Source organism: Lithobates pipiens, unplaced genomic scaffold (genome assembly GCF_037356315.1).
Source record: "Lithobates pipiens isolate NorthernLeopardFrog02 unplaced genomic scaffold, aLitPip1_a1.2 Scaffold_18, whole genome shotgun sequence".
In the NCBI taxonomy this organism is placed as follows: Eukaryota; Metazoa; Chordata; class Amphibia; order Anura; family Ranidae; genus Lithobates; species Lithobates pipiens.
Genome location: NW_027507758.1, coordinates 334822104 through 334846552, shown reverse-complemented (window position 1 = coordinate 334846552; position 24449 = coordinate 334822104). Strand labels below are relative to the sequence as shown.

The 24449-nt window shown below is 42.7% G+C and overlaps 1 protein-coding gene across 1 annotated transcript in view; it reads left to right on the top strand.

Annotated features, from left to right (window-relative positions):
• The window catches only part of MEI4 (meiotic double-stranded break formation protein 4), a 298878-nt gene extending 292129 nt beyond the window's left edge, over positions 1-6749 (top strand). The window contains exon 4 of the mRNA XM_077487349.1: positions 6407-6749. Coding sequence (XP_077343475.1) covers positions 6407-6655 — 249 coding nt within the window. The 3' untranslated portion in view covers positions 6656-6749. The remainder of the gene's footprint in view (positions 1-6406) is intronic.
• Positions 6750-24449: the final 17700 nt, after the last annotated feature.

The window sequence follows — 24449 nt, the reverse complement described above, 5'->3', positions numbered from 1 at the left end:
AGCACGCACAAGCTCCTAATACTGACTGCAAGCTCTATTATAAAAGATAGATATATCGCTAGCTATATAGGTGAATATAGCGGTGTATACTGCAGTCAGGGCACGCAGACAACAACCACTACAGAAGAGCAAGATCGAAAAATCGGCCGATAACGATTGGTGTATACTGTGTTGAAGGTACACAGAACACCCACTAACTGCTTCAGACGCCAACACACTACACAAGGCCGCCGAGCTGGCGGCCTTATATAGTGTGGGGCGTGTACTACACAGCCTGAGCTATGATTGGCCACAGGCATCCTGCCTGTGGCCAATCATGGCTCTCCTCGCTGCCGGCGCTGTGATTGGCCAAGCATGTGGGGTCACAGTGCATGCTTGGCCAATCATGAGCCAGTAATGCACTGCACCATCGCAGTGCATTGTGGGCCGTGAGCGCCACACGAATTTGGCGCGAACGGCCCATAACGTTCGGAATTCGCCGAACGGGCGAACAGCCGATGTTCGAGTCGAACGCGAAGCTCATCCCTACTCGCAAGAAAACTAAATCAAGAACATAAACCACCCCATGTTTATAAATTACATGATCAAAGAGGTAACTTGGTTACTCATCCCCATGAGGTTCTGGGAATATTCTCATCCTTCTATAAAAATCTCCTCTCTGGATCACAATCTCAACCCAAAACTTCTTCAATGAATTGGCTAAACAATCTTCAACTTCCAACTTTTAACCTCTTGCTGACCAGTGCATGATGATGTATGTCGGCATAATGGCACAGCTGTGCAAATGGGGGTACCTGTATGCCCCCTTTAAATCACGGGCTAGTGGGCATGCACGCCCACCGCGAGCGCATGCCCGTGGGTCCCGCGGACTCAATGTCCGCCGGTGGCCCGCGATCGTGACATGGAGAGCCAGAACGGGGAGATGCCTATGTAAACAAGGCATTTCCCTGTTCTGCCTAGCAACAAGGCTAAACAACAACCTGATCAAACTAATTATTCATTATCCATCCAATCCCCAAACACATTATTTGAACACATATGTATAAACTCTATGGATACCTCAACAATTTTACTATGCCTGAAAAGACTGGACCAATACTATACTGGGAAGCTGATTTGGAATGCTCCTTTACCATGGAATACAATGACCGCTAACCTTGCAAAAGTAACTGAGCCATTTCATTCAGAGAACGGTGAAGCTATTTTCTAGATGGTATATGACAAAAATTCAGTCCTACTACCCTGCAGCCTCTCCCAGTTGCTTCAGTGGATGTTCTGAACAAGGAACTTTTTTACACATCGTTTGGAGCTGTAAATATCTTGAACTAATATGGCAGGCTGCAGTAAGTAGAATTGAGAAGGCATCAAACCAAAATATTGCCCTTTCACCACAAATATGCCTTCTATATGCTACTATACCAAATATACCTTTATCCTGCAATAGATTGATCCACTCATTATTCAGCTCTATTCAATGGATGATTGCTAGGGAATGGATACAACTTTCAAACACTGCATAAGTTCGGCCCCAAATAACGAACCCCTTTAAAGTCAATGGAACCTGAACGTCAAAAGTACCCATTTTGAAGACTTATATGAAAGTAATTGGGCATACAATGGTTATAGGGGTCTGGGTCCTGCCCTGGGGGACATGTATCAATAAAAAAAAAAGTTTATGAAAAAACTAATTTTTAAATGAGCAGTGATTTTTTTTTTTAAATGAAAGCATAAAAATGAAAAATTCCTTCCAATATAGTGCCTGGGGGGTCCCTTTGGTTTACCTGTAAAGTATCAGATCTGTACCATGTCTAGAATCTGTTGCAGCAATAATTGTATTTATAAAGCCAAAAAACACACTTTCCCTGCAAGCTGCCTTTATTTTTCTCAGCAAGAGCTGGAGAGCCAGTGTGTATGATGAGGCCACAATGTAGTGTACTGGGAACAAGATTAGAGATTTTTTGGATACATTCTGGTGTCACTTTGACTTTGGATAGAAGTAGTGGGAGTGTAAAAATTGGTCTTTGAGTGTCGGGGGCACCTTCCCACAGTAACCCTATAGAGGTACTCTTGATGAAAGCAAGAATTGGCCTTGCTGTAAAAAATACAATGATATGCACCTGTCAAACAGGTGCTGAAAAATTTGATCTTTGGGTGTTATTATTATTCCTATGAAACCTATACCAAAGACATTCTTCCAGATTAAATAATTGAACACCCTCAAAGCTAAGCAGCCTTAAAGTCCTACAGAGATTCCACATCCCAAAAAGACCTAATCAGTGACATAGACATAAGGGAATTCATAGCTGGTAATCCAGTACTGATTCATTTTAATAAAAGTGAAACGGTCCACGGAGTCTGTGGACAGACGTGTTCTATGATCAGTAACAAAACTTCCTGCAGCACTGAATGCCGTTCTGAAAGCACTCTGGATGCAGGGCAGCCCAACAACTCAATAGCATACCAGGAAAGTTCTGGCCAGACGTGTATTCTCATGATGACCCTTAAGTCAGTGGATCATCAGCTGTTTTGGCCCAGAGGAAATCATCCACAATATGATGCAGACGCTGCCGATGGGATGTGGAAACTGACAGCCCTGAGCAGCGAGGACTAAAAAAATTCTGAAATGCCTCACTTAGGCGGACACCTTCTCAAACGCTTCTCTCTTGGCCAACAGACAGCTCAGAAAAATATTCAATAAAATCCTCTTTATAGTGTCCTTAAGAGATTTTATCTTCTGCACTCTGTGGAGACGGGATGAGTTCTAAGACCTTCCCCTTATAACGGTGGTCAAGGAGGGTTGCCAACCAGTAATCACCCTTCTCCTTTGTGCCACGTATTCTTGGGTCCTTTCGTAGGCTTTGAAGCATGAGGTTGCCCATGTGGTTGTGCCGCCTCACCTTCAGTTTCCTCCTCTGCTCTATCTGGCATCCAAGTCGCATCAGTGACTTCATCATCATCCTCATTATCATAATATCCATCTCCATTCTTCATCATTACCACTGGAGACAACTTGGCAATACTCTGCGGCTTGGAGAACATGAATGCCAATTTGTCCACCAGTGTTCCTCCCTCTCTCTAGGCTCATGTTTCTGTCATCCTCAACCTCAGAATCAGCATCTGAATCCAGTAATGGCTGAGCATCATCAAAGAGCAATTGGCTGACACTGGTCAAATAACTCAGTTGACTCCTCAATGGCTGATGTTGGGGCTATGGCAGGAATAGATGTAGACAAGGAGGCAGGTTTATCCACTCTAGCAATTACAGGGGACAGCAAACTTGTCTCTGCTTGTGTGACAGAGGATGAGGAAGGTTTAGTAAGCCAGTCCACCACCTCCTCTGCATGCTTTGGCTGGATAGCACAGGAAAACTCACTAAACAGAGGAAATGATGCCCTGCCTGAGGAGTGACCTCCACATCCACCTTTGCCTGTGGACACATTTGTTGCTGCTCCCCTTACAGTGCCAAGGGAACTTCTGTCTCTCCTTGTTGTCCTCCCAGACATTATTAGGAGGGAGGGGGTGCTTATAAACAAATGTAAAGAAGAATTTGAAAGCTTTACATAGATGCACCTTAATCAATGTAAAGAGGTGTTTGGTGCACTTTGAGTACTCACACTACATAGGCATTCTCCACGAATACACTATAATTTACAGCAATATAATGCACCAAACACACAGTGATGCACATAACTATATGGCGTTAAACTGGCAGTAATGCACACAAAACTATATGGTGTTAAACTGGCAGTAATGCACACAAAACTATATAGCGTTAAACTGGCAGTAACACACACAGAACTATATGGTGTTAAACTAGCAGCAACGCACACAGAAGTATATGGCATTAAACTGGCAGTAACGCACACAGAAGTAAATGGTGTTAAACTGGAATTAATGCACACAGAAGTAAATGTCGTTAAACTGGCAGTAACGCACACAAAACGATATGGCGTTAAACTGGCAGTAACACGCAAAACTATATGGCGTTAAACTGCCAGTAACGCACACAAAGCGATATGGCGTTAAACTGGCAGTAACGCACAGAGAAGTAAATGGCGTTAAACTGGCAGCAACGCAATCATATAGACGGTGTTCAACTGTCATTACACTAACACTATCTGAACTGTCCCTACTTTAGCTATACACTAATGTAAAGATTACTGACATGGTCTCAATACACTGAAACTATCTGAGCTGTCCCTACTCTACACTAATGTATGTATGAATGACATGGTCTCACTACACTACAGTGAAACTATCTGAAACTATCTGAGCTGTCCCTACTCTAGCTGGACACTATGCAAAGCTGAATGATGGTCCTCCTCACTACACTCACACTATCCCTAGACTGACACTTAATTAATATTCTACACTGACAATTGAAGCAAATAGAACAGTATAGCACACTAACTAACTAATAGCACTGAACAGAGCCCTGTCCTATCTCTCTCCACACCAAAATCGCACTGAAAATGGCTGCCATTGAAAGAATACTTTTATACTGTGGGGCGGGAATGAGTCATGATTGGATAAAGTCGTGATGACGGTGTCCAATTATGACTCTGACAGTTCTCTGTGCCCTGATTGGCTGAAGCTTTCACTGCTTCAGCCAATCAGGGCTTGCAATGCACTGTACAGTGCTGCAATGCATTGGGGTCGGTTTGGGGGGGCCGCACAAACGGTCGACCGGCCCCTTTGTTCAGTTGTTCTTCAAATGACTGAACAACGAAAGTTCAGCCCGAACTTATGCTCGGGCCGAACCATTCGCACATCCCTAATGATTGCATTTAATTGGAGATCAAACAACCTCTGAAATAATTCACCATATCTTATACGATAGTATGCACATTTTCAACAAAAAATGGTTTTATTGGAAGTTACCATAATCACTTACAAACATGAGATGCATCTTTAATGTAAAATCAATTACAATCCCACCAGTATAGCCGATTCTTATATTTCTATCTGCTACATATCTTCTTTTAACACTACAATGTTTTCTTATCATATCTGTTGTGTCTATAACACAATTTGAAAACCAAAGGAATTGATACCACTTATTGTATAAGTGTTCACTGTATTGAAAATGTACTTTTGATCTTCCAAATAAAAGCTTCTGTAAACAGGAAAATGTCCCCTTTATTACTTATCTGGGGACAACCAAAACCGTGGGTTTTTGATTTAATTTCACTTTCAATGATAATGGTAAACAGGACAAATAGGGAGGATGATCTCCAATCTATCTAAAAAAATAAAATAAAAAAGCTTTGTCATCCAGACATTACTTTAAAGAGGAAGTAAACCCCGATGGGTTTACTTCTTCTTTGTCTACTTGCAAAGGTAAAGCATAATGGGCTACTATGCATCGCATAGTAGTCCATTATGTGTCACCACTTACCTGACACAGGAGCCAGTGATGTCACCGCTGTCTCCTGTAGTACGGAGCGTCCATCTTCTTCCGGGTATCAATGCTCCGGCCACTCACAGCGCTGGAGCAGCGATGACGTCACTCCTGCGGAATGCTGCTAATCTAGGCTTACCTGTAGGTCAAAGGGGTTTGTAAGGGTTTACAACCACTTTAATGTATTGGTGAGAATCTGTACAGCAACCTGGGGAAAAAGAACATTTGTGTAATGCTGATCTTTGGTTAGAGAAGCAGGTATCTTTGGTGAGTTGCTAAGAAAGGACAGAGAGTATGGCGTACAGTGTGGACACTGATAAATGTGAAGATTGCACTTTGAAATTTATCACAAAACACTTATTTTATTGATTTGAACTTTATAATTTTTTTAATAGTATGAATGTTTTTTAATTAATTTCACTTGAATTTAATGCACAAGTTCACTAATATGAAAGCACTGATGGAAATTTGGAATTAATCTTTAGTATATTGAATCTTAGTATTTTTTTTTCATTTTTTTTTACAGCGTTAATTGTTTTATGCATCTTTTTTAACCTTTGTTTATGTGCATCTCAGTGCTGCTGAATTATTCCAGCCTCATTGCAGCCACTTCCTGTCCATGTGCACGCCTTTCATCAGTGGCTGTGCATTTTTGCTCAGAACTGACTTCCTGATAGTGCTATTGGTGGAACATGCTGGTTAACTGTGTGTAGCTATACCCACTTTAGTTTCCATCTAAAACACTTGTAACATGGTGACAATGGAGAAAAACGTTTGTGAGGCAGTTGTCAAGCCATAAGGAAAAGTGCCTAAACAAGGACCTTTATCGCACTATCACCATTTACAGTAATTGAATGTTGCAGACTAAATAAGTCTAAAAAACGCTTTTCAAATTACATTAACATGTTAAAATTTACATGGAATTTTAGTTATTGAGTTTAGATCTCTTTTAGCTTTTCTAACTTATTTCTTTTTCTTCTTTTTTTTTTTTTCTTATTGATACAGGGTCAAGAAAATTATGACATTACCAAGTATGAGAACATCTCATTGGTATGTTCCTTGTTGGAAAATCTTCTTCAGCAAGTAAAGGAACAGGAAATACTGCATTCTGAACCCTGCAATGATGGAACAAAACTGGTTGTAAATAGCCTTTACCACATAGTACTTCAGATTTCTGATGGTTTTCCATTGCTAAGTATTATCCTGTGGAGGCTAACAACTCTATTTTCATGTAGAGGAACTGAAGACAGCTGATTTTTGTGTTCGCCATTTGTTGGAAGAAGTTATATAAAAAAAAGTGATATATTCTCCACTTTTAATACTTTATTTCTGATATATATATACGCACATGCACACATTTGAAGAGAAGAATGTTTTATGTATTGTCTTTTTTTTATTTGAGAAAACAAAACATGGCCTTTTTTTCGGAAATAAAAAATGCATTTACAAACATACACACCAAAAATGTTTTGTAAAAACAGAACTTTATGCTTAAAAATTTATTTCCGCATTCCTTGTTTTTTAAACTGTCTCTTCTTTCTCAATTTGCTAACAAAATGTTTTCGGTAAAGCTGCCCATGGTTAGGTCAATTCAGCAGGCAAGCTGAACATGTTAATATCAAAGGGTACTACGTACCCCTACTCATTCACGTTTGGCAGACATCTTGGGGACCCCTTGCCTGCGCTTGCAATGCACAGTAAGCAGAAAACAACATGATTCCTAACACCACATGATTCCTCTTTTTACTGCGTGTTTAATGCACAGTAAGCAGAAAACCTCACATAATTACTGTGCATATAACACGCAGAAAGTTCCACATAATTCCTCCTTTGACTGTAACTTCTAACACCACATGATTCTACCTTTGACTGTGCGTGTAACACGCAGTAAACAGAAAACTACACATGATTCATTCTCTGAATGCACTTGTAATGCAGAGTAAGCAGAAAACAGAACATGATTCTGCCATTGACTGTTCCTGTAACACACAGTAAACAGAAAATCACAAATGATTCCTCTTTTGACTGGGTGTTTAATGCACAGTAGACAGAAAACCCTGCATGATTCCTCCTTTTACTGTGTGCTACACGCACAGTAAGCAGAAAAAAAAAAACACACAATTTAACATTGTAGTGCCTAACACAAAGTCTGCAGTATAATGCTCTGTATTCCATTTTGTAGTGTCCAACACAAGGTCTGTGTATAATGCACTGTATGGCATCTTGTAGTTCTAACACAAGGTCGGCAGTATAATGCACTGTGGGGTTTATTTACTAAAACTGTGAAGTGCAAAATCTGGTACAGCTGTGCATGGTAGCCAATTAGCTTCTAACTTTAGCTTGTTCAATTAAGCTTTGACAATTAAAAAAAATACCTGGAAGCAAATTGTTTTCTATGTAGTGCTACACTAGATTTTGCACTCCAGTTTTAGTAAATCAACCCCTGTATTACATCCTGTAGTTCTAACACAAGTTTGGCAGTATAATGCGTTGTATCACATTTTGTAATGTCTAACACAAAGTCTGGCATATAATGCACTGTATTACATCTTGTAGTGTGTATGACATGTGCTAGTGTAGGCACATGGCGTGAGCAGCATTAAAGACTTACAATGCCTTGCTCTCTCTTTATCAAGCCAAACAAGCCAAAATGTGTCTAGGAAGAATGGAGGTGCTTCTGCAGTTTGCCGAAGGCTAAGAGAGATGGAGGCGGGACAGGGTAATTGAGGGGTGAGTTTAATGAAAGCTAGACTCAATTTCTCTAAGAAAGACCAACAATGGTTTCAGGAAGTGCATAACAACTGAACTGGCAAATTCAGGTGAATAGACAAACTGTTGTTAGTAAAGAATAGAAGGCAGCTGATTGTCTATGACTAGCTGAGAAAGTCTAATCTGATAATCGGCTAGCCTGAAAATGCATAATTTTAAAGTTAAACATATTTAACCACTTCAGCCCTGGACCATTTGACTGCCTAAAGAGCAGAGGACTTTTTACAACTGCTAATTGTGTGGTCATGCCATGTTGTACCCAAACAAAATGTGCGTCCTTTTTTTTCCCACAAATAGAGCTTTGTTTTTATGGTATTTGATTGCCTCTGCGATTTTTATATTTTGCAAAATTGAAAGTTTGAAATAAAAATTCAATAAACTACATTTTAGTCATACATTTAGGACAAAATGTATTCAGCCACATGTCTTTGGTAAGAAATGTCAATAGGCATATATTTACTGGTTTTTGCAAAAGTTATAGCGTCTACAAACTAGGGTACATGTTCTGCAATCTATGCAGCTTTTAGTTTATGACTGCCTATCTCATTTCTTGAAAATTTGCTAAAATGGCAGGGAAGTACAAACCGCCCCCAAATGACCCCATTTTGGAAAGTAGACACCCCAAGGAAATTGCTGAGAGGCATGTTGAGCCCATTGAATATTTTTTTTTCAGTGATTTAAAAATGACAACATTTTTTTTGTTACAAAAAGTTGTCACTAAATGATATATTGCTCAGACATGTCGGCACAGGGTGACACAGTGCTGTAGTGGTTAGCACTCTCATCTAGCAGTAAAAAGGGTCGCTGGTTTGAATCCCAACCACGACACTACCTGCCTGGAGTTTGCATGTTCTCCCTGTGCCTGCGTGGGTTTCCTCTGGGTACTCCGGTTTCCTCCCACACTCCAAAGACATGCAGGTAGGTTAATTGGCTTCTGTCCCAAATTGGCCCTAGTCTACAAATGGGGACCTTGTATTGTTGGATCCTTGAGGGTAGGGACCGATGTAAGTGTGCAATGTACAGGGATAGGGACAATTGTAGGCACTCACTCAGGTTGAACTGGATGGACTGGTGTCTTTATTCAACCTTACTAACTATGTAACTATGTCATGGTTATATATCTATAATACCACACTTAATAAATATATTTAAATTAACATAATGTGTTATAAACTTTGTGCTGTTATAAAATAATAATAAAGTGATAAGTAATAATAAATAATAAAGTGATTGGTGCTCATTAGTCGACTGTCAGTAAAAATTAGGAACAATGGTCTGGCAATTACTTGACTGAGTTCCCTCAGGTGCAAGCCAGCTGGTCCCGGGGATTTATTAATGTTAAGTTTCCCAAGTCTAATTTTAATTCTTTCCTCTGTTAACCATGGAGGTTCTTCCTGTGATGTGTCTTGAGGAAAAACGGAAGTGACGTTAAGACGTACTGTAGCCCTTCCCTATGAGTTTTGTCACACTAGATGTCATCTGGAGCCTAGTGGGACGAAACGCGCAGGGCAGGGCTACAGTACGTCTTACCGTCGCTTCCGGTTTGAAGTCGTAGACAGAGTTTTCCTCAGCTATATCCTCAGCAATATATGTTTGATTTTTGTGATGAAATGTGAGTATATCTCAACACTTTTTGGAATAAAATACATGTTTTTTAAGCGGTAATGCTCTATGGCAGTGACGGCGAACATTGGCATTCCAGATGTTTTGGAACTACATTTCCCATGATGCTCAACTACACTGCAAAGTGCATGAGCATCATGGGAAATGTAGTTCAAAAACATCTGGGGTGCCAAGATTCGCCATCACTGCTCTATGGGCACCCTTCTCTTCTTTACATACTAAACCATGGAGGAACACCAATACCACAAATAAGGACCAATCTCCCAGAGTGCTATACAGTGGCAAATACTGCGGTTGCATAGCACCTCAGGTGGGATGAGAAGTATCTGGTGAGTGCATTCTGAATAAGAGCACAGATTATTCACCTGCACTGCAAGCACTTTATTAAGAGGAGAAGATAAAACAGTTTTATTTGTGGATAATCAACACTGGACACTTTATTAATGAGCACCTATCACTTTATTATTATTTTATAACAGCACAAAGTTTATAATAAGTTTTATATGGGGACTCTATGCTTAATGTGGATGTTAATTTATATATAGTTATTAATTAAGTGTGGTATAGATAGAGTCACATTCTATAGGCACATTAACTATTGTTTTACGTCATTTGTAGCACTTGTCACTTTATATGTATATTTCCTACCTTCTTATTATAGAGGAACAGCGCCACACCTACACCTTCTTTTTCACTCATGTTTGTACTCCACCTAGGTGGTAGTATATTGTAGGAGCTGCAGTTCCCTCTCCCCACTATCTACCTTGTACCTTTTTCTCTTGCACAGAATCACACCCCAATTTTTTATTTTCAATTAACCGCTTAAGGACCAGAAAAATTTACCCCCTTAATGACCAGGCCATTTTTGTGATACGGCACTGCGTCGCTTTAAATAACATTTACGTGGTCATGCAGTCGCGCCGCTGTACCCAACAAAATTTACGTCCTTTTTTTCCCACAAATAGAGCTTTCTTTTGTCTGTATTTGATCACCTCTACGTTTTTTGGGACATCATGTGACACCACTGAAGAAATTACACTTTCACCATTATTTTCCAGCACTGGCTTAACCCTCTTGGGCATGGAGTTCACCAGATCTTCACATGTTGCCACTGGAGTCCTCATCCACTCCTCCATGACGACATAACTGAGCTGGTGGAGGTTAGAGACCTTGCGCTCCTCCACCTTTTGGTTTGAGGATGCCCCACATATGCTCAATAAGGTTTAGGTCTGGAGATATGCTTGGACAGTCTATCACCTTTACCATCAGCTTCTTTAGCAAGACAGTGATTGTCTTGGAGGTGTGTTTGGAGTCGCTATCATGTTGAAATTCTGCCCTATGACCCAGTCTCCGAAGGGAGGGGATCATGCTCTGCTTCAATATGTCACAGTACATGTTTGCATTCATGGTTCCCTCAATGAACTTTAGCACCCCAATGCCAGCAGCACTCATGCAGCCCAAGACCATGACACTCCCACCACCATGCTTGACTGTAGGGAAGACACACTTGACTTTGTACTCCTTATCTGGTTGCCGCCACACACACATCTGAACCAAATAAGTTTATCTTGGTCTCATCAGACCACAGAACATGGTTCCACTAATCCATGTCCTTTGTCTGCTTGTCTTCAGCAAACTGTTTGTGGGCTTTCTTGTGCATCATCTTTAAAATAGGCTTCCTTCTGGGGTGACAGCCATGCAGATCAATTTGATGTTGTGTGCAGAGTATGGTCTGTGCACTGACAGACTGATCCCCCACCCCTTCAACCTCTGCAGCAATGTGAGTGATAACACCAAATTTAAGCTGCTCCTCATTCACACCTGAGACCTTGTAACACTAATGGGTCACATGACACCGGTATAGAAAAAGGCTAATTGGGCCCAGTTTGGACAATTGGGGCCAATTAGGACATTTTCACTTACTGTAGGGGTGTGTACTCACTTTTTGTTGCCAGTGGTTTAGACATTAATGGCTGTGTGTTGAGTTATTTTGAGGGGACAGCAAATTTACACTGCTATAGAAGCTGTACACTCACTAATTTATATTGTAGCAAAGTGTTATTTCTTCAGTGTTGTCACATGAAAATATATAATAAAATATTTACAAAAATGTCAGGGGTGTACACACTTTTGTGAGATACTGTATATGTACAGTTTATACCATAGTCTTTGGACTTTCCTATAGAGTAAATAATATACACCTACAGTATTTTTCTATTTCACCAAATAAATGTAGCAGAATACATTTTGGTTTACATTTATGACAATTTTTATAACCCCCCTCCTATCCAGACCAATTTTCAGCTTTCAGCATTGATGCACTTTGACAATTGAGCAGCCATACTACACTGTACCCAAAGTTTTTATAATTTTTTTCCCACAAATAGAGCTTTCTTTTGGGGGTATTTGATCACCTCTGTGGTTTTTATTTTTTGTTAAAAAAATGTAAAAAGACCGAATAAAAAAATAAAAATTAAATTTTGTTATATCATTTTAAAATGGGTAATTTTTGTCCGTCATTGATGTATGCTGATGAGGCAGCACTGATGGGCACTGATCGGTTACACTGCTAGGCAGCACTGCTAGGTGGCACTGTTTGACATCACTGGTGGGCATTGATAGGTGGCACTTGTGGGCATTGATAGGTGGCACTGTGGGCACTGTCAGGTGGCAATGGCAGATGGCATAGATGAGACATAATTGCCTCTTCCTCTTCGGGACCGATGTCCCTTGCAGATGAGCCGGTGATTGGCTTTTTTCTCCTCCGCTGTCAGCGTGAGGAGAAAAAAAAACGACCACCAAGCTTTTGTTTTGATCATGTGATCAGCTGTCATTGGCTGACAGCTGATCACATGGTAAGGGGCCGGGACCGGCCCCTTACTCGACTCGGACTCAGTGACTCAGTGATCACAGTGCGTGCAGGGAGCATGCACAGGGGAGGCCGTCATATGACAGCTTCCCGGAAATTCAGGTCCACGCTGTGGCTGTCATTCAACTATAGCACGGACGTCAAGAAGTTACATATAACCCAAAAAAGCTCTATCTTTTTCAAAAAATTATATAACTGTAGCGCTGACATCCTTGTTTATTGATGTGATTATACATGCGTTAAAGTGAGGTATATGGACATTACTGTGGTTTCGTACTAGAGCCATCTAGTGACCAAATATGGGTAATGCACCTGTTTATAATTACCTCAGAACAATCTGAAGACTTGTACAGGAAGTGACTGTTTTGTTTGGATTCTGGAGGTTGACCTAGTTACCTAGGAGTCTGTGTGACCTACCTATGAACACTCTCTTACACAGTGCTTGCTGGGTAGGGAATAAAAGGGATCGGAGCAGCCATTTTAGGTCTCTTGGGACCATGTTACCGGCCTGTGCGGATCTGTGGAGAGGTTTCCTGAGAGACAGTGGCCGTCAGCTATCAAAGAGCGCCAGCCTGTTTGTCTTTGTGAGGTGACCTAACGGAGCCTGAGCGACGGTAGCTGGATTGAGAAGGTCTAAAGACACTCAGCGGAGAATCTGAGAACTGGATCAATTCAGCGGAACGATACAGAGCATCTGGCCCAGCTGACGGAAAGACAAGCTACAGTCACTGGACCAAAGTGATCACGCAGAACTCAGATCAAGTTGGTGAGCGGGTTACGGCCCACCGTTTGTTAACTTTGCGCGCAGTTAGAGTCACATACAGGCCTCACTGGAATCTGCAGTTCCATGTAGGCATAGTAGAGCCACTGACACTGAGCAGGTTTAAGGCCTATTCACTTTGGTGCCTCAGCGCTTGTAAATGAGTTACTGGAGTTACACCATGAGCATTTCAGCTTAATCCTCCATGAACTTTGGATTACAAATACAAAGGAGTGACTTTAGCTAGTGAAGAAAAGAAGCCCCCGGATTAAAGTACTTTAAGTGAGGCCTCACATATAGCCTTTAAAGCAAGGGGAGCTCCCAGGTTTATATAAATATATTTACATACATATGTTATATTCTGTTATATTAAAATATATTGTGCTGTCGTCCTATGTTGGGATGACAGCACAATTACTGTAACCACCTGTCTAAATATTTTATAGTAAACAATATTTCTGGTTAAGTTTCCAGTTGTGTGGCGTATTGTTTTTCCCCGCCAGGTGGAGCCAGTGGATCCTGAGGGTACAATACAGGTACTTTGCATTGTTTCATATTGTACTGTATTACATTGCACCACAACAGTACCAAGGGGATTGAGTCAAGTTAGTGGGGTTTCTAGGTAGAGTGCAGGCCAAATCAAAAATAATAAATAATATGTGGCACTGGCTGCCTAACTTCCTATTAAATATTAAATGTGTATACATTTTTTTTGTTTCAAATACTGTATTAATGAGCAGAGAAACAATAAACAATTGACATGTTCATACAACAGAGTTTTGTACACAAGCATAAGCTGTGAAAACAGCAAGAAGAGCAAGTTTAACATTTCGACTAGGTTGTGTGTAACAAATGAATAAAATCCAACCCTAGTACCTGAGGGGATGCAACTATGGCACACACTCCCTGTGCATAGCGATTAGTGTGCTGCATGGTTACGTTCACGTAAGAGAAAGGGGGTCATGGAATGGGTGTAAATTTGGTTGTAGGGAGTGTGTGGATGCTATCTAAGGCTAGGAAAATAATAAAGGTAGATTGATTGTGGGGAGATTGTAGGTCCCTTTCCGGTGTTTAAACAACTAGGAGGGTGGGCAGATTGTGGTCGTATGATGTACTAGTGAGGAAGTTAGGAGTGATGACGGAGTCCTTGGGGGGGTATTAAGGGGAGAAGGGGTGTGGAGAGGTGCGGGGGTTGGACACAGATTGGGCCGGCGGGGGGGTTGGGGGGGTGTCTCTGGCTTCCCCCGATCAAGTCCAAGAGGGAGTAGGTGCTTGGTTGACAATCTGTGGCATTCCTTAAGTTTGGGCAGCCATTAACGACAAGTACTCCTGAGATGCCTGGTAGTGGATCCAGCAGGCCCACTTCCGGCTGTATTTTGTTGGGGGGTCCCGAGAGGTATGTATGAGTTTTTCCATTTCAGCAACTTTTTGTAGTCTGAGGAACCATTCTTAGATGGTAGGGGTTCGGGTAGCTTGCCAATGAATAGGAATGCATTGTTTAGCAGCATTAATCAGGTGCATCCTCAGTGAATTATTTAAGTATTGTGTGGAAGAGTGGAGTGGTGTAGGAGGAATTTGGCCGGAGTAAACGCTAATTTGTAAGAGGTGATTTTTTCTGTTATGCGGTGGACTTTTGCCCAATAACGCTGTAGTAATGGACAGGCCCACCATATGTGAAGTAGCGTTCCTCTATCCTGGTGACATCTCCAGCAGGCCTCGGAGATGTTAGGTTTGAATTTGTGGACAATTACTGGGGTGTGGTACCACCTGGATTGATTCTTGAATCCATTTTCTTGGGTAGTCACATTGGTAGACCCTTTATGTATGTTTAGATGTATTTGTTCCCAATTTTCCTCAGTGAGTGGGGTTGATAGGTCAACCTCCCATTTTCTGCAGGCTGGTGTGTTTTTTTAACAAAATATTGCGGACAAATCTGTTAACGTCTAAAATGGTGGAAAATACATCAAAATGAAAAGTAGGAGCAAAAGAAAGTCCCTTAGAAAGCAGAGAGACCTCAGAGGGGGTAAGTGGACTGTCCGATAGATCAACAACATTACAGGTTGTCTCATTATCAACCTATCCTTGTATTACTTGTCCCGTGCTTTCCATGGATAACTTGTTCTGTTTGTCTTTGGAACCACGGGTCTACCCTCCTTGTTTTCCTTTTCTGTCTCTGGAGTCCTCGGTCACATATCTGTGAGTGTTGTGTCTGCGTCTCCGTTTATTTTTCAAAATGGAGTGGCGCCTCCCAGCTTTTTTGTATGTGTAGATGGCCCCCTGCTCGTAATATTGTAAATCACTGAGATATTTGTGTCTCTTAGTATCCATGATATCAGCTTCCAATTTATCTGTGTGAGCCGTGAGGTCTTCTAACAAACTAGCATAAGAGCTCAATTGTTGTAATGGAAGAAGGGATTCCTTCAGGGACTGAATTTCAGTGGAGATGGTTCTGAGCAGTGCCTCCTCATGTGAGACAATTAGACTCATTAGCTCATATGAGCATTTGGAAAGTATCGCGTTCCACTCTGTGAGAAAAGATTCTGAATATAGCGTGGAGGGGATTTTTTTTGATTCTCAACCCTCTGGGAATCATTGATTCATTGATGTATTGTTGTAAACCAGTAAGGTCCCACCAGATCCTGGTTTCCTTGTTGGATAATGTCTTTAATTTATCAAAGGTAGCAGCACATATAGTATCTGGGGACAAAACCAAAATGTCTTTAGAATACACCTGTGAAATCTTTGACAGTCTGTCAGGTCTTTCGTACACACTGTGTTGGCTCAACAAACGATCCATATCTGTATGTTCCAATGTGACTCTGATGGTTGTATTCCAAAAATAAGAAGGAGGGATGAATGGACCTCAGCAGCTTGTAGCAATAGTGGTGTAGAAATCTCTGAGGCAGCTGTAGAAGGATAATCCAGCATGGAAAAGCAGAAAAGTAACAGCGCTCTCTGCAGGGACAACTCAATCCATACACCAGGTCCACTCACAGGTGCCAAGGCTCAATGTGTCCCAACACACTCCAATGCAACAGTAGTAAGAAGAGCCAGCAACACTGTAATCCTTGAAGTGTCGTTTATTGGTACATCAGAGTGACAGTAAAACAATAAACTGACGCGTTTCGGCAAAAGCCTTCGTCTTAGCTGGTTTGAAACAGATATGGCAAAGAATATAAATATACTCATATACACATAAGCAAACTCCATTGGCCCATCAGGTTAGTGTCACAGAAAATGAGCATATTTAATTGATACCACCAATTATCCAAATGGTTAGTGTCTACACCTGTTTATAGCCAACATGAGAATGGGGAGGGAAAAAGAAAGGGCAATATAAAAAGTTAGTTTGTTGAGCCAAGAAGAAGTGTGTAGAAAAAAAAGAGTCCGACTGGTAGGGTGATTAATGGATTTGATATAAATAGTAGGATGTCATCTGCGAATGCAGCATATTTATACTCTTTTTGGGGCAATCGAATTCCTTGTATGTCTGGATTTAATCTCAGTTTGCGGAGGAAGGGTTCAAGTGTTAATACGAAAAGGATGAGTGATAGAGGACATCTCTGCCGCATTCTATTTTGGATAGGGAAGGCGTTCGACAGAGTGTGGTTAACTAGCAGTCGGGTTTCCATACAGAGACATGATTAGGTTGATCATATGGGGTCCTATGCCTATAGCTTGAAGTACTGCCTTCATGTAGTTCCAGGACACTCTGTCGAACGCCTTCTCCACATCCAGAGACAGAAAAAATCCTTTTTGGTTTTTTTTTGTCATGAGATGGTATACGTTTATGGCCTTGACGGTGTTGTCTCTGGTTCCGTGTCCAGGGATGAATCCTGTTTGGTCTTGGGAAACGATGGAGAGGAGAATTGGGAGCAACCTGTTGGCTATAATCTTGGAGAAGATTTTTATGTCTGAATTCAGAAGGGAGATGGGTCTGTAGTTACTTGGTTGGGTTGGGTCTTTCTCGTCTTTGGGAATGACAACTATATGGGTTTTGAGCATCCTTTGTGAGAGGGGAGAGGAGGAGGAGATTGAGTTAAAGGCTTTTAAAAACAGGGATCGTAGGGTGTTCGAAAACATTTTGTAGTATAGCTGGAAAACCGTCTGGGCCCGGGCTTTTACCGTGTTTCAGGTGTTTAAGCGCTTGGTTCCATTCTAAGGGGGAGATTGGGGAGTCCAGGATCTCTGCTGTCTCAATTGGGATTCTGTCCGGGGCAAACTGTTCTAGGAAAGAGGTTATTATATTATCTCTAGTGACCTGTTTATTTGTTGTAGGGTCTGATTTATTGAAGTCATACAGCAAAGAATAGTATTTCTCAAACTCATTTGCTATATCAATGTTCAAAAGAGTGTTGCCTGAGGGGGTGTGTAGTTGGTATATCGTGTTATTCGTTTTCCTCTTGCGCAGGGCTTGAGCAAGTAGACATCCACTTTTATTCCCATGCTCATAGAAGAGTTTTTGGGATAAAGTGTAATTTTTTTAAGATTAAGGTTCATAGCTTCATTGATTAGGGTTCGAGTTTCAGTCAGTTCTGCGTGAGTTTGTTGCACTAAATTGAGTTTGTAAAGTGCTTATAGCGTTTTGTATTTAGCAAATAGTTCAGCGAGTTTCACCTTCCGGCCTTTCCTTAATGCTGCTGAAATTGATATAATTTTACCACGTATGATACATTTATGCACTTCCCACTGTGTCATATGTGATGTATCTGGAGAGTCGTTGTCAGAGAAGTAGTCAGTTAAACATTTGTCTAGGTCTCGTTCGATGGTCTCGTCTGTCAAGATTGTAGGGTCCAGTTTCCAGATGAAGGTCCGGTCAATTACGTCGGGGAATGTGAGTGTCATGGAGATGGGGTGGTGATCAGACAATGTCATTGGTTCTATGGTAGCGATCTTCAGGGTGGATAGGTCCTGTTGTGTGATAAAGAGATAGTCAATACGTGAATATTTGTTGTGGGGAGCAGAAAAGTAGGTGAAGTCCTTGTCTTTGGGGTGTAATGTACGCCATGCATCATGTAGTGAGAGATCTTGGAGGCAACACCTGATTTGTCTAAGTGCCCAATAAGGGAGATGGGATTTACCAGAGGAGGTGTCCAGAAGAGGGTCAAGGGGCACATTGAAGTCTCCCCCCAGTATTAACATTCCTTCGTGGAAGGATAACAGTTGTTGAGACACTGCTCGGAAGAAGGGAACTTGGGATGTGTTGGGGCCGTATATGTTTGCCAGAGTGACAGGTCTGTTTTTGAATGTTCCCTTTAGGAAGATATATTTCCCTTGTTCGTCAAGGAGGGTGTCTGTAATTTGGATAGGTGTGTTTTTGGAGAGGAGACTAGAGGCTCCCTTAGCTTTTGGTGTATAAAATTAATTATCACATAAATAAATTCACATCATATAATAAAATTGCAATAAGTTATAAATGTGCAAACATATTACCGTGGTAATGTGCAGAATCAGCTAAAAATAGTGCAAATCCACAAAAAAGAAGAGCAGCACATATAACACAATATTGTTCAAAATACCAAAATAAAGTGCAAATGCTAATATATATTTTCAAAAGTGCATCCGTGCATACGTATGATTCACTATTAATAAATTAAAGTGATCAAAAGAACCTCTTAATAAGTCCCACAATAATGAATAGTCTTTCATATAAAATTATAATTGACCATGCCAAAATAAAGTGTAATTCACTTCAAGCAGTGTCCATCCACCGATGCTCAGTGTTCAAATGTGCTCCGGAGTGCGCCCCTTGTTTCCCCCAGCCTCTCACCTCAAATAGTGGCCACTACAGGCCGTATGTCACTATATATACACTGGCTGCAGATTTCTCCTCCACTCCTCGCAAAACCAGCCCATCAGCTCGTCATAAGTATATATGTGCCATCGATATTACACTCATAGTAGATGATAGGGGAGAGAGAGAGAGGGGCTCCAATGTGTAGTATTATAAAAAATAGACTTTATTAAATCAATATCCACGCTTACAATTCAGCAGTTTCTAGCGCTTGTACACACAGGATACTTCCGGTCTCGGCCATAATCGGAAGTGATGACAATGACACCTGGCTCCTCTCTGACGCGTTGCTTCACCATTCATGTGACTTTTTCAAAGGGTCGAAAAGGGTTATTAGTTAGGCCCAATCAAAACCAGAAGCTCTTTCGGGGTTTAGTGCTACATAACATTCATTTGTTTACAGTGCTGCATGACTGAGCAATTGTCATTCAAAGTATAGCAGCACTGAAAACTGAGAAATTATAAGTTCAATCTTATTCCATTGAGTAGCCAAGGTTAGTTTACATAGAACATAACCCATAGATACATTGGGGGTTATTTACTAAAGGCAAATCCATTTTGCACTAGACATGTGCATTAGTTTTCGTCCGAATGCATTTTGGTCTGAATTTCAGGTATTTTCGTTATTGTTTTAACAAACGATAACGAAAGTGCAGAATCCAAAAAATGAAAGATCGAACGTAAATAAATGCTTTATTTTCATTTTCGTTGTGACAGCAGTTCGATATAGATAGGAGATTCGACATGACACTGACAATAAGGCCGCGTACACACGCGCGGACTGTTTGCCCAACCTTGTTCGTCAAACAGTTTCGGCAAACAGTCCGCTCAAAATTTGCATGAGCGGACTTGCCCACACACGAGCGGACTGTTTGCCGAAACTGTTTGCCAAACAGTTCGCTCAACTTTTGAAATGAACGGACTCGCCCACGTAAGGAGGAGGCAAATCCGCCCATTTCGAGCGCGTGTACAGGTAGGCGGGGCCCGCGAAGGAGACGTCGCGGGCTCCGCCGCCTGGAATGGGCTTAAAGGGGAACCCCAACGCCGAAAAAAATCGGCGTGGGGGTTCCCCCAAAGTCCACACCAGACCCTTGTCCGAGCACGCTACCCGGCCGGCCAGGAAAGGGGGGCGAGCGAGCGCGCCCCCCCTCCTGAGCCGTACCAGGCCGCGTGCCCTCAACATGGGGGGGTGCCTTGGGGAAGGGGGGGCCGCGCGGCCCCCCCACCCCAAAGCACCTTGTCCCCATGTTGATGAGGACAAGGGCCTCTTCCCGACAACCCTGGCCGTTGGTTGTCGGGGTCTGCGGGCGGGGGGCTTATCGGAATCCGGGAGCCCCCTTTAAGAAGGGGGCCCCCGGATACCGGCCCCCCACCCTATGTGAATGAGTATGGGGTACAATGTACCCCTACCCATTCACCTGTGAAATAAAGTACAAAAAAAAACACAACACAGGGAAAAAATATTTTATTGCACAGCTCCGGGGGGTCTTCCGTCTTTGGGGGTCTTCTCGCCGGACTCCTCCGCTATCTGTGTGCAGCTCTTTTACTAGCGGAGGAGTCCGGCTTTCTTCCTCCCCGCCGCCGGCCTCTTCTCCCGACTTCGGGGGTCTTGTCCCCCTCTTCGGTTCTTCTGCCGGGCCACCGCGCCTTCTTGTAGCTCTTTTACAGGCGGTGGCCCGGTCTTCTGTCGCCGCTGCCTTCCGTTCTTCTGTCGCCGCCTTCGGTTCTTCTGCCGGGCCACCGCGCCTTCTTGTAGCTCTTTTACAGGCGGTGGCCCGGTCTTCTGTCGCCGCTGTCGTCGCCGCCGCCGCCGCCTTTCGTTCTTGTTCTTCTTCTTCTTCTTCTCCTGGAGATGTTGACTCGACGAGCTCTCCGGCCGGAATGCCAGAGCCGCGCTGTGCGGTCACTTATATAGTGACAATGGGGCGGTGTCACATGGTATATGTCACATGGGTTGGTCACATGGTGACCCCGCCCCCTTACGATGTCATAGTCCCCATGTGACATCAACCCATGTGACCAACCCATGTGACATATACCATGTGACACCGCCCCATTGTCACTATATAAGTGACCGCACAGCGCGGCTCTGGCATTCCGGCCGGAGAGCTCGTCGAGTCAACATCTCCAGGAGAAGAAGAAGAAGAACAAGAAGAAGAACAAGAACGGAAGGCGGCGGCGGCGGCGACGACAGCGGCGACAGAAGACCGGGCCACCGCCTGTAAAAGGCCTGGTACGGCTCAGGAGGGGGGGCGCGCTCGCTCGCCCCCCTTTCCTGGCCGGCCGGGTAGCGTGCTCGGACAAGGGTCTGGTGTGGACTTTGGGGGAACCCCCACGCCGATTTTTTTCGGCGTTGGGGTTCCCCTTTAAGCCCATTCCAGGCGGCGGAGCCCGCGACGTCTCCTTCGCGGGCCCCGCCTACCTGTACACGCGCTCGAAATGGGCGGACTTTCCGAGCGGCAACAGTCTGCTCATCGAAAGTACAGCGGACAGGCCCACACACGGGCGGACTGTTCGCTCAAACACAGTTTCAGCGGACAGTTTTTCGGAATTTCCGAAAGACTTTGTCCGTCCAACTGTCCGCTGAAACTGTCCGCTGAAAGCCCACACACGAGCGGACTGTCCGCCCAAACACTGTTCAGCGGACAAGGTTGGGCGAACAGTCCGCCCGTGTGTACGCGGCCTAACAATCTGTGTCTATCTAACCTGTGGTCAAATGTGCCTAACCTTAACTCTTTTAGTCCAGGATTATTCTACATAGAGAGAAAAGATTTGACATAGAGAGAAAAGATTTGACAGAGAGAAAAGATTAGACAGAGAGAGAAAAGATTACTGCTGGAATTGGGTGGGGGAAGTAAAATAAAAATAATGATGATGATGAATGTTATTGACTGATTGTAACCAAAGAGGAGGAGCAGTAAAATAGCTAGAACTAAGTACACACGTACAGCCAACTTACTTACAATTGCTAGCAAAGAGAGACACAGACACTGAATCATTTCAGAAGACAGTCAATCTTATGCCGCGTACACACGAGCGGACTGTATGGCGTACTTAGTCCGTCTAAACACATTTCAGCGGACAATCCGCTCGTGTGTGGGCTTCAGCGGACTTTTTCAGCGTGCAGTCTGGCGTACTAAGTATTTCGGTTTTTTCGGAATTCTGTCCGTCGTACTTTGGTTTCAGCGGACAGTACGGTCGTCAATATGCTAGTTCGACAGACTAAGAATGGCGCATGCCCAGAAAGGATTTACACGGTGGAAGGGTGCTTTGCTGTGTCTTGGACTTCCTATTTCTAGTCCCGTTGTACGTGCTGTACACGTCATCGCGCAAGCTTTCGACGGACTGTTTGTGCATCCGTGTGTGGTCAAGTCCGTTCAGTGGAAAGTACGACGGACTGTCCGTCGGATTGTATGACGAACTAAGTATGCCATACAGTCCGCTCGTGTGTACGCGGCATTAGCTGATCCGTTTGTCAGAGAACCTAAATCATTTAGCAATTAAGCATAAGTACAGAAGCAGAACAATAGTGAAGCAAGCTACAGTTCAACTTTACTTTTTCATAATAATCTGCTGCTATTGTGTTAGTGTTGTGAACTTGATAGTGATACTAGTGTTGCTAGTGTTGTGATAGCTTCAGAGGCTGCCCATGTTGTGGAGGGGGGGGGGGGGGGGTATTTTTATTTATTGTTTTATTTATTATTTATTTTTATTTATTTATTTTATTTATTATTATTGATTCTATATTATAGATTGGGATTCAGTGATCACTATCAACAGTTCATTTTCTGTTTGAACTATATACATTCAACATGAATCACAAAGATTTGACAAAGCAGCGAAAAACATACAAACGTTGAATCTTTGGCTTATGGTGTCTGTTGAAAGTTCTAGGAAGGTTTGACAGAAGAGCTAAACTATATGGAGTCATACAGTTTAGCTGCTCCGTCGAATCTTCTTTAAACATTCTACAGACCATAAGCCTTCAATGACAGATTCGACCTTAATTCATTTGGATTTTCGGACAAATTTTTAACAAAAAACTAAATAAATAAAATCTAATTTCAGGAGTAACTAAATAAATGTATTTTTTGGACAAAAACGAAATTCCAAAACAAAATAATTCAGTGTGCACATGTCTACTTTGCATTACAAGTGCACTGCAAGTGCACTTGAAAATGCACTTGCATTGCACTTGGAAGTGTAATGCCGCGTACACACGAGCGGACTGAACTCCGAAGGAGTTTCCAACGGAGTTCCGCCGGAGTTCCGACAGAGTTCCGTGGAAACGGACTTGCCTACACATGATAACAACAAAGTCCGCCCGTCTGGTACGCGGTGACGTACACAAGGTCTGACGAGACTATAAAACGGAAGTTCAATACCAAGTGCGCCACCCTTTGGGCTCCTTCTGCTAATTTCGTGTTTACCTCGTGTTAGCAGAAGTTTGGTGAGAGACGATTCGCGCTTTTCAGACTCGTATTTTTCAGAACGTTTAACTGCTTTTCAGTTTGTGCTTGTGAGGTTTGTATCTGTTTTTTAATGCGTGTAGTCAGTTCGTCTCTGTATTTTGCAGTGCGATCTACTGTGCTCGTTGCTGACTTTCAGCTCGCTCTTCACAGGCATTGCTGTTCTTCAGTGACTTCTGTTAAGTTCGTTCTGACAAGCCGACCGTTTTGAAGCCATGTTGCATGTACGTACTCGTTGTCGAGTTTGTGCTTTGCTTGTGCTTGGTGTTGTAGTTCATTCTTCAACCCAAGACCAGTCCGTGAACAGGGTGGGGAGGAGTTCATGGACGAAGAATTGGTTGCTCCAGCGTGACCAGTTCTAGCACATGCCTTTGCTTCGTGAGATCCGGGAGAATAATCCTGATGATTTCAGGAATTATCTCCGGATGACGGACCCCATTTTTCACCGTCTGCTGGCTTTGCTCACCCCTTATATCACCAGGCAGGATACCTGCATGCGGCAAGCTATCACTACGGAGCAGAGGCTCATCGCCACGTTGCGCTACTTGGCGACAGGGAGAAGCCTTCAGGACCTCAAGTTCTCTACAGGCATCTCCCCCCAGGCTCTGGGGATCATTATTCCAGAGACCTGTTCTGCCATCATACAGGTCCTGCAGGAGGACTATATTAAGGTAAGATTTATCATTTAACATCACATTTTATTGTCTTTAATGTTTGCTAATGTCTTGTATTTCTTTCCTCAATCTCTAATTACCATGATTGCA